The 18,656-nt window shown below is 44.7% G+C and overlaps 1 protein-coding gene across 1 annotated transcript in view; it reads right to left on the bottom strand.

Annotated features, from left to right (window-relative positions):
- The window catches only part of LOC147890164 (uncharacterized), a 36,782-nt gene extending 18,956 nt beyond the window's left edge, over window positions 1–17,826 (bottom strand). The window contains exons 1-2 of the mRNA XM_087390137.1: window positions 17,329–17,826; window positions 3,090–3,170 (exon numbers count right to left, since the gene is read on the bottom strand). Coding sequence (XP_087246263.1) covers window positions 3,090–3,170; window positions 17,329–17,656 — 409 coding nt within the window. The 5' untranslated portion in view covers window positions 17,657–17,826. The remainder of the gene's footprint in view (window positions 1–3,089; window positions 3,171–17,328) is intronic.
- Between the last annotated feature and the right edge of the window lie 830 nt (window positions 17,827–18,656).

Here is an 18,656-nt window from a genome sequence, read left to right as displayed (position 1 = left end):
TATCTGTGGATGTTCCAAATTCATTCAAAGGAAAGTATTTCAATGATAAAGACTTTGGCACAGCAGTACAGGTTCTTTCCAAAGATCAACCTTCGACTTCCGAACAAAAGATTCTCTTCCTATTCTTATACGGACGACCTTCTGTATTATCAAGATCGTGTCTCTGTACCACATGACAAGGATGTTCGACGTCTTTTGTTAAAAGAGCATCATGTAGTTCCTTATGCTGCCCATCCAGGCATCAATAAGACTTATCGGTTACTCAGTGCAACATACTACTGGCCTCAGATGAAAAGCGAAGTCATCAAAATGGTTAAATCTTGCTTATCTTGTCAACAAATGAAAGCAAGCCGACGACTTCCAACAGGACTTCTTCAGCCTCTTCCAGTTCCAACTGAAAGGTGGGAAAGTATTTCCATGGATTTCATTACAACACTACCACGATCCTCCAGAGGTAACACTCAGATTATGGTAATTGTTGATCGATTGTCCAAAATGGCACACTTTGTTGCTTGCAAAAGCAGTGCATAGGCTCCGGACATAGCCAAACTCTTCATACAACACATCTTCCGACACCATGGATTGCCCAAGAATATCATATCCGACAAAGATCCTAAGTTTACCAGTCACTTTTGGATTTCACTGTTCGAATCTTTGGGTACAACTCTACTGTTCAGTTCAGCCTACCACCCAGAATCAAATGGCCAGACTGAAAGAGTCAACCAAGTTCTGGAAGAAATGCTTCGACATTATGTTCAGTCACGCCTAGCAGCTTGGGAAGAGTATCTACCACTCCTTGAGTTTGCTTATAATAACTCTTTCCATAGTGCCATCAGCATGACTCCGTTCCAAGCAGCTTATGGACACACTCCGATTGTACCAACGAATTTTGTACTTCAACATCGAGTGGCCCTAGCTGATCAACTCGTTCAAGAAATGCAAGACATTCTACTGCAAGTCAGGGATCATATGCGAAAAGCGCAAGAGCGGTATCAACGGTCTGCCAACAAACATAGACGTCACCTGGAATTTGACATTGGTGACATGGTGCTATTATTTGTAGCCCCACATCGCTATAAGACGGCTAAGTCTGTGTTTCCTAAGTTGCGACCAAGATACTATGGACCTTTCCAGATTGTCAAGAAAAATTCACCTTTAAGTTACAAATTGGAATTACCACCATCATGGGGTAAAATCCATCCAACATTTCATATTTCTTGGCTAAAGACGTACATTCCAGGCGATGAAGCAGTTCCTCCTGCAAGTGATTATGTCCCAGAAATCGAAGACGATTATGTTCTCCTTATTCCTGAGCGTATTCTGGACCATCGACAGCGAGAGACTCGACATCGACTTATCACGGAATTCCTTGTTCTTTGGCGAGATCTGGACGACTCCGACGCTACTTGGCAATCTGATGAAGACTTACAGCAGTACCTTGACATTTTACAGCAGTATTTTCAGAATTCACAGTGATATTTTCTACATCAGTTCATTATCTCCACCAGGGTCTTCTTTTGAGTGGGAGGGGATGTCACGACCTGTGACGTATTCCTTTCTCTATTTCTAGACTTATGGATGGTTTGATGAATGGACACTTGTGGAAGGGTATGCCCTTTGGACAGGACACTTGCCTTTTCGACGGGACACTTCCTAATGAGGCACAACCCTTCACAAGAGACATCCTATTGAAGAGACATTTCTATTGTAATGTACCCTCTCATCAAGGGTCACACCCTTCACAAGGGGTACACACCTCTTCATGCACATACCCTTTGGAGTACACACCTTTTCATGTGTGACTCTTCACTGTCTATATAAGAGGGGCCCAATTGTATGGATGACAACTACATCTACCCTACAGACATTCAAGCAATACAGTTATCCCTTGTTCTCTGCTATTTCAGTCTCCTTTCTGTTCCTTAGCACATTTCTAAATATAGTAAATCTAGGATTTTTTACACACCCTCTAGATTCGGGTCTTAGTTTGGCGATCAAATGGATCCACATGTGGTAGAAAGCATGAAAACTAGCCTCTATCCCTGGCCTACGATCCAATCGTGACCCAAAGCGGGTGGCCAGTGCACTTCTCGAAGACTAACCCAAATTGAACAAAAACAATTTCACGAAAAGCTGTTCACGTCCAAGAATAGAAGACTGCACTCAATAAGGTCTAGAGAACTCTAGAGGTTGAGTACATAAGTTCGCTTTATATGGCATCTATCATAAAACTCCCATGCATTGAGGCATCTTAGTGCCCTATTAGCACAAAGATAGCATCATCATGCTTGGAATGTTTCACAAAGATAGCCCTATTAGGCCAAGCTCCTTGCCTAACCAATCGGACCAAGTTGTATCCAATCTCATGAAATGCATGGATCTCCGCATGAGCTAAGCTTTGTAGCATCATGGATGATGCACGTCTCCAAACTTGCATGAGGAGATGCACTACTCATTATGGGCCAACTCCGAGATAGACAAAGGTAGAAGAATGGACCTACAATGTAAATTTGCCTCTGAGTAGACATTGTAGCCCCCAATTCAGGTGTTGTGCATCCAAATCAATCGACGGACTTGCAGAGCACTTAGTCTTTGTTAGACAGAATGTTAGCTACATATCTACCAGAACCAAAGCAAGATACCCCTTGCTACCAGAATATACAAGCCCAAAAAGGGGAAAACAGTGACATTTAAAGAATCATACAACCCTAACAAAGTTTTTATAGAAATAGAGGGTAAATAAGAGAAACAGGTAAAGGGAAAACAGTGACATTTAAAGAATCATACAACCCTAACAAAGTTTTTATAGAAACAGGTAAAGGAAGGGGATGGGGGAGCAGATGCTTATCAGTTTCCTCTGCAGTTCACATTACGGAAAACATTCTCAAGCCAGGCTAATACAATCCAGAAATCTCCAATACTAACTAGGCTCATTAAGTATAGTATCACTAAGTTCCAAGGTCCATCAATTACATTGTAGCTCTTAGTGGTATTATGTGCAAGCAACAAAAGAATACAAAACCATTAAATCATTTTCTATCAGAATTGCAATGCAGACGAGCTATGCTCAAAGTTTTACTAACAATCACCTCTCTTGGATGCACAGCAATTGTTTTCGACCACCCCTAAACAGCCGTGTCTCTCTGGCGCAGAATAAGCCACAGCCATGCCTGCCAGATTTTCCGAAAGGGTATTCAAAGAAAATGTCAATTAAGCTATTCCCAGCATGTCACTGCTTCTGTAGATATTACAGCATTATCCAAATTCATATACCTACATATCAATCTTACAAACTGAAAACATTTAAACAGGTATAAAGAACAAAACACATACACTGAAAATTATCAACCCTCTGTACCGACTACTAGAAGACCCTACACAAAATGTGCATTCAAGAGGTATTAATATTTAACACCTACTTACATATAGTACTTGACTCCTTTTCCCTTATAAAATTATTCTCTTTCTTTTTTGCGTATTTTTTAAATTTCTATGAATTTTGTAGATTTAAAAATAATTGTTTCGAACGCAAACATTGAAGTCCCCCCCCCCCCCCCCCCCCACAACCGACCCCCCCACCACACATGCAGTCTATAGGAAAATTGAAGTTTAAACAAATATTACAGAACTTAGTAATCAAAGCTATTTTTACGTTCCCAATCAGTGGCCAAGAATAACCTGCCATCCAATAACTGAGCAGAATATGGATGCAAGTTAATATTCCAAATGAAAACTACAGAGTTGACTGAGGCATGCTCAAGGAATAACAGACGTTAGCATATCGAATACAAGTAGCATCCCAATTGGGTGGGAAATCAGACTCATCTACTGTAACCCTGTGGAAACTTCTTACAATGAATCCAGTACAAAAGCTGCTCGAATTACAATCACAAAACCACACCAGTCATGACTCCGGACGAGATCCATGAAACTGTTGTTCACATTATATGGACATTCCTTTCCATTTTTCTTGTAAATATTTATTCTTACTTTTGTGCACATATTTATTAACCACCAAGTATAGGTCATCATCAGTTCAATTAGATGACTTGCCATCCTTTTCCATATTTGCTATGGTGACGGCACCTTAGATGTGCAGGTTAGCCACAACCAACATTTAGCATATTGCTCAGCCAACCATCGGAGATAGCAAAATGTTGGAAACTAGTGCATGAGGTGGATTCCATGCAGTAGAATTAAGAGTTCATCCACTATTCTGTTTTACCAGCTCACCCTCCACATAATCTAAAATTATCAGCTGACATACAACAACGAGATGCTTTGTGGATCCATAGGGTTGTCCCCCTGTAACCTAGACACGTGAGTGCATATCTTTATTAATAATATTGACCACTATTACATCATTTGTAGATACCATCCATACTACTCAATCCCATCAAGACCATACAATTCATCACATAGCTATGGCAATGCTAACAAACTGCACACAATTGTGGCACCATCAATGCCCAGCTAATAATATCACTAAATTTATACATGTCATCGATCATGACACTAATCCACCCTAATAGGCGGGTCCAATCAAACCCAAGGACTTTTGTCTTCTGCCCATGTGGCAGCCCACACGGCATCCTACATGGCAGCCATGACGAGATATGCCCACATGGCACGCTGATCTTCTGTTCATGTGGCAGTCCCCTCATTCCCCTGCCCTATGGTAGTATCATTTCCCCATGGCCTTCTTATGTGGGGGCTCACACGTGGTAAGTCAACCCATCTTATTCCGACACCCCGTCTCAAGAACCCGCCATGGGCTTACACCCACCCAATCAAAGAGATGCTCCATCTGTTGGAAATATTGTAATATTTAAGGCAATGGCCAACATATTAGTTAGTTAGGACGGCTCGGGGCACCTTTTCTGTCATGTGCACGGATTGGTATCTGACGTGTACTAGGTACACAGAACTGGTTAGCCTGGGGAGGCTTAGAGCTAGGCAGGCTTGATTCTCGGGTTGAGTGGCAAGGGTACGAACTATTTATAGGTCTTCGCTATTTTTGGCGCCGGGGCCCGAGTCTATAAAAGAGGCCCACGGGGTTCAGTTCTCGGTGTGCAGTTGGGAGCAAGTCTCGTTCCCAGGTGCTAGGTCTGATCCTGGATTGTGTCGCGGACGCGCGCCTGCATCTTAGCATAGCCCAAGGTCCAGTGACAGATCCAAGGCTTCACAGCGCCACCTGGTGGTATGGGACATCAGGCTGGTTTGGATCTGATTGGGAGTTCGTGCCAGTAGCTCAGCTCGTGGCTCGGAGGGGACATCTTCTGATTCGGGATCACATCCCGTAGATGTCACGGTTGGGTGGTGAGCAGCCTGCTCAGTTCTGATGTTGTGTGTGGTTATTTTGCAGATCAGGGGTTTCAGGAGTGCTGGGATGTGTCAGTTGGTATCAGAGCCAACTCCTGAGGTAGGAACTTCTGATGCGAGAATTTTGACGGATTTCTCTTCCAGGTATGCCCTAAAATTCGAAATTTCCTGCTGCGTTTTTGCTGGCTACCTGGGGTAGAAGGGGGTGAATAGATATCTGGAAAAGCAAGAAGAATAGGAGTGTGAGAGAATCGAAATTTCTGAAGGCCTCGGAGAGAAGTTTAGAGGGAGGAGAAATAGAGCAGAAAAGTAGGAGAGAAGTGCAGGGAAAAGACAGCAAGGGAGGAAGGGATGCAGAGCCTAGGAAGGGGCGGAGTAGACGAGGCAGTAGGGGCTAGACAGCCTGTGTAATAGGCTGTCCACAGCCAGCGCAATAGGCTGTTCACAGCCTGCGCAACAGGCTGCGAACCTGCGCCTAGGGCTGCGTGCAGCCTGCGCAGGAGGGAGGTGCTTTTTTCGAAAAAGCACCCCTCCAAAGCTGGAGGAGCTCGGCCTTTTTTGGAAGCCCAGCTTCCAAATAAGGCAGCCCTGCACCCTATATAGCTGGGGGCAGGGTGCTAGGCTACCCACAAGCAGCCTCAAGATTCGAGCCTCTACCTCGATATCCGTGCCCAGCCAGCCTCGTCTGTATGGCCTGCGTCAGCATCGCCCTGATTCCGATCAGCTTCTCGCATCTGCCCTTGCCTGCGTCAGCCCTGCACGGTTCTCGAAGCTTCTGCAACAGTCCGTACAGCTTCTGCAACAGCCGTACAGCCTGTACGGACTGTTTCGCCAGTCCCTGTACCTGCTGCTGCATCGAACTGTGACTGCGCCAGTACCTGCAGCAACCGTACGGTCTACGTCAGCAGCCGTACAGGCCACGTCAGCAACCGTACGGCCTGCGTCAGCAGACCGTACAGTTACTACTGCAACACGCGCTTCCGGTTTGCGGGTTCGGGGAGGCTCCGGGACTCGTGGTCTTCCGATTTGCCAGATTTCAGCATCTCCTTCCGTCAACTTCTTACGGGACGGTTTTCTTCTGCTCCATCCTCCTCTGTGCTTCGTTTCAATCAGTTATTTCTCTCCGTTTGTAATCAAATCAGATTTCAGCCATGTCTGATGCTCAAAATCCCGAGTTCACCATGGGAGAGCAGGACTTAGATTACACTCCAGTGGGAGAGGATGATCAGGGTCTCTATGACGACCTGATAACTAAGAAAGCCTTCAGTGAGTTTACGACTGCTCTTGATGGCAAATTCGAGCAGGTCAATGCTAATCAATCGGGGTTGACACAGCAACTCCAGGGGATACAAGCAACTCTGACTCTTCTGGCTAGCACGGTTCAGGCACTCACGCATGTGGATGCCATGGCTTCAGTGCTAGGCCCGAATATCACTCCGGATCCTTTTCCAGGTGACCAAAAATCAAGAACAAAGGAGGTAGTTGACACTTGGTTGCACAAGTGGCAAGTACACTTCCAATTTCACCCCTATCCAGATGAGAAAAAGATTCAGCTTGCAGCAGGGTTTATGTCAGGTAAAGCCTTGCTTTGGTGGAAAGAACTCCAGCCTAAGCCTGATACTTGGACAGATTTTGAGGGCATCTTCAGGAAGGAGTTCCTGAAGAAGGAAGATGACTACGATATCGTCGGCAAGCTCAAGGCCCTCGATATGTCAAAATTAAATTTAACATTTGAAGTTTATCTTCAAAGATTTAGGGATCTGCAAACCAGGGCCACTAAAATGGATCCAGTAACCTTGTTAGGTTTTTTCGTGGATGGTTTGCCAGACTCCTATAAGTTACAGATTAAGAATAACAAGTGCACAACATTGCAGGAGGCCATGACATATGCGCGCATATATGATGATACCATGGCCGGTACCAAGGCAACCACAGTTACCGAAACGAGTGGAAAGAACAAACGCAAGTTCTTTCAGCATGCAACTGGTATTGGGGAGACGAAGTCTACGGACAACGCCTCCAGGAAAAGCTTAACTCCTGCGAAGAATGGTAAGGCCCGTTTCCTTCGCACTCTCAGGCTCAAGAAAGAAGGCCGATGTTTTTATTGCGAGGAGCGGGGCCACACAAAGAATGAGTGTCCTAAGCGGAAGAACCAAAAGTTGGTGCTAGGACCGAAGCTCCAGGCGGGTCCACGTACCGCAGCCAAGGGAGCCAACCAAGTCGCGATGACAGGTATTTCAGTAAATGTCATTACCTGCCCCCTTTCTTGTAATTGTACCTTTAATACTTCGTTGTTTGGTTCCCATGATCTTTTCCGAGTTTATGGAGAAGTTAGGGACCAACAGGTTCACATTCTCTTTGATCCGGGCAGCTCTCAAAATTTTGTTAATTACAAATTTGTGCAGAAGATGGGGCTGTCCACAGTACCTAGCGACCACACCTATGAGGTGCAGCTTCCAGCTGGGAAGCAGTTTTGGGATCGCAAGGTTGAAGCGCTTCCTATCCGGATTCAGGCCTACACGGGAGCTCTCACATGTTATGTTATGCATCTAGAGCATGTAGACTTGTTGATCGGGATAGAGTGGTTTAAAACCCACAATATTCAGATCGGATGGACGGAGCATACGCTTTCTTTTGTAGACAAGGACACCCAATTTTGTATTCAGTGTGATAAGATTCCCCCTTCTCAGGGGCCTATTGTATCTGCGATGCAACTTCGGAATATATTAAACAATTCTCATTATGATGTCTATCAGTGTGTTTTGATTCCACTTTCTTCATTTGTTGTTTCGGTAATTAACAAGAATGAATTAAGTGTGTTTGAACACCGAGAATTGAGAATGTTGTTAGATAATTTTAAAGACGTATTCCCAGCTCAACTGCCGGAAGGTTTACCTCCAGAACGGGCAGTAGATCATCGCATAGACTTAGTCCCAAGGGCTCAACCTATCAGTGTACCACCTTATAGAATGAGCCAGGTAGAGGAGGATGAGTTAGCTATCCAGCTTCAGGATTACCTGAATATGGGCTATATCCGCCCAAGTAAATCACCTTGGGGTGCACCTGTCCTCTTAAGAAAGAAGAAAGATTCTTCCTGGAGAATGTGTATTGATTATAAACGATTAAATAAAGTTACAATTAAGAACCGCTATCCTTTACCTCGTTCTGATGATTTGATAGACCGTTTGGCCGAAGCAAAGTATTTCACTAAGATTGATTTGCGTACGGGTTATCACCAAATCCATATCTATGCTAAACACATAGATAGGACCGCATTCCGGACTAGGTATGGTCATTACGAGTTCCTCGTATTACCTTTTGGTTTGACCAATGCTCCTGCTACTTTTCAGCAGATGATGAACGATTTGTTCAGGGATTTTCTGGGCAAATTTGTTGTAGTGTTCTTAGATGATATCTTGGTATATAGTAAAACGCTTGAGGATCATATAGGACACCTCCGGGTTGTCTTAAATGTTCTAAGACAGCATAAGCTTTATGCCAAGATGAGTAAATGTGACTTCTTTATGAAGGAGATCATTTACTTAGGACACAAGATTTCTTCTGAAGGTATTAGCATTGATCTGGATCGTATCCAGAAGGTTTTAGAATGGCCTATCCCTCAGACTGTGAAACAACTTCGTTCTTTCCTAGGATTTACGGTATTTCTTCGGAAGTCTGTGCGTGATTATTCACGTATCACGGCACCCTTGACCAACATATTGAAAGGTCGTGGACGCAGGTCTACCCAGCCGATCTCTTGGAATGATGCAATGAACAAGGCTTTTGAAACCTTGAAGTTTTCTATCAAGGAAGCACCCGTTCTTGCATTACCCGATCCTACCCGGCCTTATGTTTTAGAGGCCGATGCGAGTGATTATGCGATTGGGGCAGCTCTATTCCAAGAGGGCAGACCTGTAGCTTTTGAGAGTAAGAAGCTAGACGACACTCAGTATCGTTGGCCCACACTGGAGAAGGAACTTTATGCAGTAGTGTATGCTCTCAAGGTTTGGAGACACTACTTGTATGGTTCAAAGTTCCTTGTATTGACTGATCACCAGTCAATTAAGTATGTGTGTGATGGATCAGAATTGAGAGGAAGGAAAGCTAGATGGGCAGAGCTAATGCAGGATTTTGATTTCGAAATACGTTATCGTAAGGGTTCGTTGAATAGTGTGGCGGATGCCTTAAGTCGAGTTAAGTTTGTAAATGCTTTGTCATTTACGGAAATATCCTCAGACCTATTTCAATCCTTGAGAGGGCTATACGCAACTGATAGTCATTTCAGTTCTTATTGGCAGAGTCCAGGATGGGAGCTCCATGGTTGACCAGGACTCAGGGATTGTGCCACCTAGGATACCGGCGGCGGGAGGTCAGTGGATGATTAGGAACGGCTTGCTGTTCCGAAATGAAAAGATTTGTGTGCCTGATGTTCTGGACCTTAAATCCAAGATTCTCTGGGAGTGTCATGATGCTCCTAGTGCGGGACATCCAGGTATACATAGGACTCTGTCTCTTGTGAAGCATACCTTTTATTGGCCTAAGATGCGTGCATTTATAGAGAACTATGTAGTAGGTTGCCGGGTTTGTCAGGTTACTAAGGCTGAACGCCTTAGAAGCGCGGGCTTATTACAGCCTTTACAGATTCCAGGTAATAAATGGGAAAGTATTTCCATGGATTTTATTACTGGTTTACCTCGAACGCGCAAGGGTCATGACTCTATCTGGGTCATTGTCGACCGTTTGACAAAAATGGCTAGATTCTTACCTACAAGAACAACTATTTCAGCTGTTCAGTTGGCTCACGAGTTTGTGGACCACTTGTTCAAGCTGTATGGTTTGCCATCTGACATAGTCAGTGGCAGGGACTCAAAGTTTACAAGTAACTTTTGGACACTTGTTTTTGAGAAGTTAGAAACTACTCTAAGTATGAGTTCCTCGGATCATGCACAATCCCATGGCAGTACAGAAAAGGTCAACCAGTTGGTTGAAGACATGCTTCGGGCATATGTATCTAAGAGACAGTCTTCATGGGAAGATTATCTACCTATGATTGAATTTGCTTACAACAGTGCAAATGTTGGAATACTGAAAGGAAAGAGTAGAGTTGACACAAATTCAGAATACTTGCTTATAGAATGAAGAAGAAAGAGGTCCTTAAGTAGGCACCTCATACAAGGTCACTGACATCACTGATGACCTCAGAGCTCCACAATCATCTCCTCAATCTGCTCCTAGAGTCACTCAATCATCCTATGTGGCTTTTCCACCACCTAACTGTGCTTGTGGGCACCTAACTGTGCCTCTAGCACTCACACATAGAAACATAAGGTGTGCCTGAGGCATACACCTTGAGATATCCCAACAAACCCCCCCTCAAGGAAATGCCTCAGGCTATGTCAAGGATACATCTAGTCTCATAGTTTCTCATGCCATCTCATGGTGGTCAAGGATAAATCTATGGCTAGGTTCTCATGCTAGCAAGGGTTCCCTTGGGTGTAAGGTAAACAAAAAGGGATACAAAAAGACCTTCCAATGGTTATCTCCCCTGCATGTACATGCACACAATGTCTGCAGGAGGTACCATGGAACAAAACATACACATGGCCTACATCATAAGGTGACCAGAGGTGTTTACAAAACACACAAAACACAATAGTTTATTTTCATTCATTTTGGAGGACTATCCAGGCTGAGTACCTTGACATAAAAAGAGAGATCTGGAGCATACATAGAGATGTGTTTAAAATGCATAATCTTCATGGGATGCCTCATCTTGTGGAGGCAAAATATCCATGTCAAGGCAAGGTCTTACCACATGGGCAGTGTCTAGTGCCTTATAAGATGGTACTATGATAGAACAAGTGGATCTGAAAGTCATATCCTTCAAGAGAACAATTATCTTGTCATCTCCATAGTTGTGTAGAGAAGCATATCTTAGGTATCTGACCTTCATCTTTTTCTTGTACTTGGAGTCAAATAAAAGTGCCATGAGAGGGTAGATCTCTGTAGTTGCTTCCTTTTTGGCAACCATTGTTTTGGCAATCTTCAACAAGGAAGTCAGGTTGGCATTTTCATCCTTTGTAGCATAACAAGACATTGCTTTATGTTTTGGCTTTTCACATATTTTGCATAAGCAAGCCATGAGAGGCTCTAACCCAAGTATTGGGTAGTGTCTTCTCTCTTACAGGGCTTAGAATAACAACTGAAATGCTTCAAAATATAAGCATTTAATGTAGCAAATAGTAGTGACTAGATTTCAAACAATGATGCTTCCTTTTACATGCTTCATAGAAGTGGATGAAATAAACACTTTCCAATCACAACCAGGTCTAGCAAGTCAAAACAAAACTGAATCCACACTTGTACTGAAGTTATTGAAAGCTTCAAAAAACCAGAAATGCTAGAGTAGCATTTTATGTAGCATCATCTTCAAAAACTTGTCCAAAACTGTCAAAACTGAAAAGCTGAACTTGGAGGGCTTGTAGCTCACTCTTCAAAGCAAGGAAAAGAGGGCTTTCTGAAGCAAAAGAAAGCTCATATACCAGAGAAGGTCCAGCACAGAGGTTGGACGAAATGGTGCGCACTTTTGCCCGGGAGAGTTGCTACAGGCTGAAACTGAGTTTTGACGATTTCTCCCTCGTTACTGAACCAAATGACCTGAAAAATGGCTCAAAATCTTCGTCTTGAGGTCGCCCATCTACTCCTAAGAGGGCTCAGGCAATGGCGGAGTATGCAGGGAGTATTGAGCAACAGAAGAAATTCGCTGTTTGGAGAATGGCAGCCACCACAGACGTTTTTTCTTCAATTGCTTGCAGGTGGAAGTTCGCCCATACTAGAGGAGTTTCCAGCTCAGAGGGTTTGGGCAATGGCTGTTTGTAGATGGAGAACCAAGCTCTCAAAGATTTTGGGAAGAAAGAGGAAAATGGAGAAGAAGAAGATGAAGAAGAAGATGATGATGTGGTAGAAATGGGCTCAAGGGGGATCAAAGGGCTCTGATACCATGTTGGAATACTGAAAGGAAAGAGTAGAGTTGACACAAATTCAGAATACTTGCTTATAGAATGAAGAAGAAAGAGGTCCTTAAGTAGGCACCTCATACAAGGTCACTGACATCACTGATGACCTCAGAGCTCCACAATCATCTCCTCAATCTGCTCCTAGATTCACTCAATCATCCTATGTGGCTTTTCCACCACCTAACTGTGCTTGTGGGCACCTAACTGTGCCTCTAGCACTCACACATAGAAACATAAGGTGTGCCTGAGGCATACACCTTGAGATATCCCAACAGCAAAGCATTCTAGTACAGGTTATAGTCCTTTTATGCTTATGTACGGGTTTCAACCTAAGTCACCAGTTATGGTAGGATTAAAAGGGATTCAAAATGATGCTACTAAGAACTTCTTGCAAGACATGCAGGAAATGTTGCAGTTTGCCAAGGAGTCTATTAGAAGTGCCCAAGATCGGGACAGATTTTATACTAATAGACATCGTTCACCCAGAGAGTTCTCTGAAGGAACGATGGTATATTTGAGAATTCCTAAGGAATCCAAGAGCCTAAGTACTGGTTTGGTTCCGAAATTATCCCCCAGATACTGTGGCCCATTCAAGGTCATTAAAAGAATTGGACCAGTTGCATATCGACTAGAATTGCCTCCTGATGTTAAAGTACATCCAGTTTTTCATGTCAGTAGACTGAAAGAAGTCTTGGGTGCAGATGATCAACTTGTTTCTCCTCATGAGATTATAGAAGTTACAGATTTGACTTTTATTCCTCACGAACCTGAATCTATTCTTGAATTTCGTGAAAGACAGATTCGAAATCGTACTATCACGGAATACAAGATCAAGTGGAAGGATCGTGTTGAGGAGGATGCAACATGGGAGACATTACAAAACCTCCAAAGAACATTTCCGGATTTCTTAGCAAACTCAGGAGTGAGTTCTTAGAGGAGGGGGAGTATGTCATGTGCACGGATTGGTACCTGACGTGTACTAGGTACACAAAACTAGCTCAGGTTAGCCTGGGGAGGCTTACAGCTAGGCAGGCTTGATTCTCGGGTTGAGTGGCAAGGGTACGAACTATTTATAGGTCTTCGCTATTTTTGGCGCCGGGGCCCGAGTCTATAAAAGAGGCCCAGGGGGTTCAGTTCTCAGTGTGCAGTTGGGAGCAAGTCTCGTTCCCAGGTGCTAGGTCTGATCCTGGATTGTGTCGCGGACGCGCGCCTGCATCTTAGCGTAGCCCAAGGTCCAGTGACAGATCCAAGGCTTCACAGCGCCACCTGGTGGTATGGGACATCAGGCTGGTTTGGATCTGATTGGGAGTTCGTGCCAGTAGCTCAGCTCGTGGCTCGGAGGGGACATCTTCTGATTCGGGATCACATCCCGTAGATGTCACGGTTGGGTGGTGAGCAGCCTGCTCAGTTCTGATGTTGTGTGTGGTTATTTTGCAGATCAGGGGTTTCAGGAGTGCTGGGATGTGTCATTTTCCTTCTAAGGTTTTTTCTCCTGACCACAGGTATCAACTCACCCTAGGCTTTACTTGGGGTTTTAGGGTTTCATCAAGTTGATAGCCCTCTTGTATCTCATTCTTGCAAGTTACTCTTCAACATAGTGTGCTCTCTCCATCTCTGCAGCTTGCATTTGGTATCAGGTTGCCCCTTGCTCTCCAGCCCCTCCCCGCTCCATTCCAAGCTTGGGAGCTAATTTCTACTGACTTTTGTTTTGCAAAGAACTGCATTTTCAGCACGAATTTGTGCAGCCATTGCCTCCCGCATCAGTTCTAAAACCTAAAACTAGGCGACTAGTTCTAGAGCCCTTTCTGCAACAAGCACCTATCTTGCTCCCACTACAGCCTGCTGGTCAACATGTTCTGCCCTGTTTAGGAGGTTTCCTACATAGGCGACTCATTTCCAATTCATTTCAGTGCAGCCCTGACATCTACTCAGCATTTCAAAGCTGTTTCTAGTGGATTTTGCTGCAGCAAACAGGCGCCTACTAAGCGACTGACAGAAGCTCCACTTCGGAGCTGATTTTGGGAGTTGGGTTTCTGTCGGGTGCCCAAACAGAGCAGCTTCACACCCACCAGTTAAGCGACTGTTTTGGAACTGTGGTTGAAATTTCCGCAGGAGGATTTTGGCCCTGATTCAGAGCAAATACTGGTGCTCATCAGGCAGTACATTTGCAGGTGTTTCGGAGCAGTTTCAACCAATAGCTGTGTTCCAAAGCAGCAAGGAGGTCAAGCACTGCCTTACCAGTGGCAGTCCGGGAGGATCAGCCTGAAGGTAGATTTGTAGGGCACGGCAACGAGGCCCACCTAGCTCAGAGGAAGCACACAGGCCAAGTGTTCTGAGAGTGCCATGGAGGTAGGAGAACAACTGTTGGTTGTGCACAGGGGTCCACATCTAGATAGCACTCTACTACTACAGGGTGAGACACTGAGCATACATTTTGTATTGTGTCCGTTGTCGAGGAAGATATCAGTTTTGTTGGTTCTACATTTCTCTTGTGCATTACTCATTACTTACTGCACATGTATCTTAAATACCCATAAGGAAAGAAGTTTCTTGGATTCCATATAAACATCAATTCCAGTGTGCATACCCTCTACTACGACGTTCAGGTTTCTAACAATATCACGCAGAGATAGGACAGCGTAACTATGTGCCTTCCGCGTATTCATCTTAGTAAAAACTATCAAAGCAGGGCAGAACGATCTGAATTTCTTTTCTAGCATTACTATCTCGATTGTTATCTAAGGTGGGGGGGTGGACCAAGGTCCTGAGGGATGGCCACATGGGCAGCAAGATGGCTGCCATGGGGGCAGAGATCAGAGAGAAAAGGAAAGTACCTGGACACATCAAAGTGGCTGCAACACATGGCGTCAAGACCATGGCAGATGGCGATGCACACATGGCATAGATCTGGCCTGGAAGAGACAGATCTGGAGCAGCACAAGATGGCGGGGTATCCCAGGGGTACAGGCGCCTACATGACGAGCTATCTGGCAAGGTGTGTGGGTAGGCACATGGCCTGCAACACACCCTAAAGATGGCGCAGGAATATGGCGGGACAGATCAGCAACCAGGTCGACCAACAGTAGAGCTGGTTGGGCTGGTTGAGCCAGCCAACCAGGCCTTGGTTAGGCTGGTCAAGAGGGCTGGGTCCCTGCCTGGAACAAAGGCTGTAAAGGGCCTAGTAAAGACCCTTATATAGGGCCCTGGTTGGGCTGGTAGGGGCAGCCAACGAGGTCGGTTTTCAGCCATACTGAGTCGGCCAAAATATGGCTGACCAGTCGGCTATTTTGACCAGGCCTTGGGCCTATAAAAGGAGAGGCCCTGGGCCTCATAATTCATCCAACTATCCAGCTAGAGAAGGAGCAGACAGGAGAAGCCAAAAGCCACTCCCTTGGGCCTCACACTGGGGGTGAAGGAGAGTGGAAGGTGTGCTGCAGACTGAGTTCACTAGAGGCTGGACCTTGGCTGTCTTCTAGGGCAGTAAGGTGTTGTGATCGCATCTTCTGGAGCAGCAAACCTGCAGCAGCCAGGAGCAGCAGTTAAGACATTTTTGGACCTACCCCCACGAGGTGAAGAAGACCTACAAAGAGCTGCAGACTGAGCTAGCAAGGTGCTGCCCACCTAGGCTGATTCACAGGCAGTAAGGTGGAGAAGAACACTCTAGACAAAGAGTCTACATTTACTCGAGGTGCAGCACGCGGACTCAAAGATCTAGAAGTGCTTGGCATCTAGTAGGAGAACCTTTTGGTATTGTATCTTGTCCTACTTTGTGGACAGACGGAAATATAAAGAGTTGCTTCTATATTTGTTTATGAGCATTGTCTATTTATTGGCTTGCACATCTTTGCACATTAAGTGAAGAAGCTTGTGATTCCACACCCCACACGCACACTATGTGAGCTCCTGAGCAATACTATCAGTCTTCCGCTGTGCGTACCCTCTGTTGGGTCAATTTCTAACACCTTCATTAGAGATAAACTAAGGACTACTTTTCCCCAGCTACCACAATATTTGATAGGAAGGTGCCTTTGAGTCATAGCTCACAATCTCAGTTCTTTTTTGGGGTGAAACTAACAAAACTTACTCTGATTTGTTGTTGGAAGCTCTGCCAATGTAGCCATTAGTCAAGGCTTAGTGTATCACATCATCGGGGGAAAAGCTCCTTGGTGTAATTCTGAGTCGCAGCAGCCACCATGTTCTAGGAACTACTTTCACTTCCTAAATTACCATGTTGTGACAAGAGGGGTGGACTCTCAGGCGCCTTTAGTTTCTTAACTAATGAGTAATTTAAGAAATTAGGTGTAGCGCAGCCATCGATCATTATTCTTACTTTTGGCCCCTCAGTATTTCCATGCATCTTCATTAAATCACAAGGATTAAAGTCGACTGCCATGTAGGCTTTCATGGTGTAGCTCACAATCCAATACTTTTTACTAAAGGTTACTCTTTGATTTGTTGATAAATGTTCTTCCAAATGTACCGATACGTGAAGGGTTTTATCCCGACAAATAGGCTGAAAGTAGCCCCCTGGTGAAATTCTGAGTAGCAATTTTCCACTTTTACCAGATTGGGGGGGGGGCGCGGGGGGAAGACAGGCGGCCAGTGCCACTCGTCAGTTTCACTGGTCCCCTCTACAATCACAGACCAGGTTACCAACTGAATTTGGTTGGGAGCACAGTGGTGCAGCTTGAATCCTTGTAGCAGCAAAGACACCTCGGTCGATAAAGTTATCCAAATAAAGAGCGCAAATGCCTCAACGTTTAAGGTGGCCTATTGGCTCTGCTCCTTCAATCTTAGATCTGAGACTTTAATTCTCATATCAAACCGTTTGGTTCTCGTCTCTTTCAAAGGCAGCAAATGCAGGATTCAGAAACCAGAAAAAACGACTAGGGGCAACATCGTGGGGGGGACACAACAGAGAAGGGAAGAGAGCTACCGAGCAAAATACTGTGATCCCAAAGGCTTTCTTAAAGAAAAAGACGACGAGTACCTGCAACGAGGTAAGTCAAGGACACGCAGAAAACGAGGGAAGTGGGTATGAAGACGACGAGCCAGAAATATTGAGTGGCCTCGTACTCCGTGAAGAAGAAAGAATGCATCGAGTCGTCAGTGATGCCGGCATCAGGAATGGGGTGCTTGGAGCAGAAAGGGCGATGCCCAGTTCGGGGAAAGACGATATTCAAGCAGAGAGCTGCTGCAATGATGATGGCAGCCAACAAGAGAGCCGAAAAGAAGATGATCAAAGGTCGCTGCAGGCGTGGCCAGAGTTTGTTCTCTTCTCGCAGCTCAAGGTAAGCGCCACCTGTGTTGTTCTCCATGTTGGAAAGATGTCACAAGAGGTTCTCAGTTTGAACGATGTCACTCACAAGCTTCTTCTTCTTGAGGATTCACACCACACATCAATTGGTAGTGTAGAGTACAAGGGAAAGAGTTGGGTCACTTCCTTGCCATGAGAAATAGAATTGGGATCACGTATTTGGGAAAATGGATAGATATTTCTTAGGCAGCGCTATCATTACATTACACTTTTCTTAAAAAAGTGTTCCACACCATTTTTCGCCACGTGCCCCCCTATACACGGGCTTCCATCGTAGGTGTTGCAAATCAATCATTCATTCATCTTCACAATTGTTTTCCTTTGACAAATGTAACTGAAGGCAGTGCTCACGAGTACTTGTACTCACTTGTTATCTGCTCTCCAACTTAAAGATCCACTCATACCAAAATCATTGGTGGTAAGAGAGGGACAATGTTGGGTTCTTATATCATGCAGCCTGAATACGTCAGAAAATCGATATGCTATGCAACTTACAGATCCCATGATACCAAAATCAGTGGTAGCGTAGAGTAGACGGGAAAGAGTTGGGTCGCATGCTTCCCATGAGGGATAGAATTGGGGTCACATGTCTAGGAAACACTATGTTATGCAACTTAAAGACATTGATACCCAAAATCAGTGATTTAGTAGAGTACAAGGGAAAGAGTTGAGTCACGTGCTTGCCATGAGGGATAGAATTTGTTGGACCTTATATCATGTAGCCTGAAAACGTCAAAAAATGGATATTTTTTATATGTTACACAACTTAAAAGATCCACTGATACCAAAATCAGTGGTAGAGTAGAAGGGAAAGAGTTGGGTCACGATGCTTGCCATGAGGGATAGCATTGAGGTCATGTGTTTGGGAATAGCATCACAATGGGTATTTGTGATGTGCTCATTGAGTAGCATAGATTGGGTATGTGCTTGCCATGAGGGATAGAATTGGCGTCAAGTGTTTGATCAAATAACGTCAATAAATGGATATTGCTAATACTCTC

The sequence above is a fragment of the Dipteris shenzhenensis genome, chromosome 19 (genome assembly GCF_047967505.1).
Source record: "Dipteris shenzhenensis isolate YYH24624 ecotype China chromosome 19, Dip_SZ_1.0, whole genome shotgun sequence".
In the NCBI taxonomy this organism is placed as follows: Eukaryota; Viridiplantae; Streptophyta; class Polypodiopsida; order Gleicheniales; family Dipteridaceae; genus Dipteris; species Dipteris shenzhenensis.
This window is presented reverse-complemented; position numbering and strand designations above follow the sequence as displayed.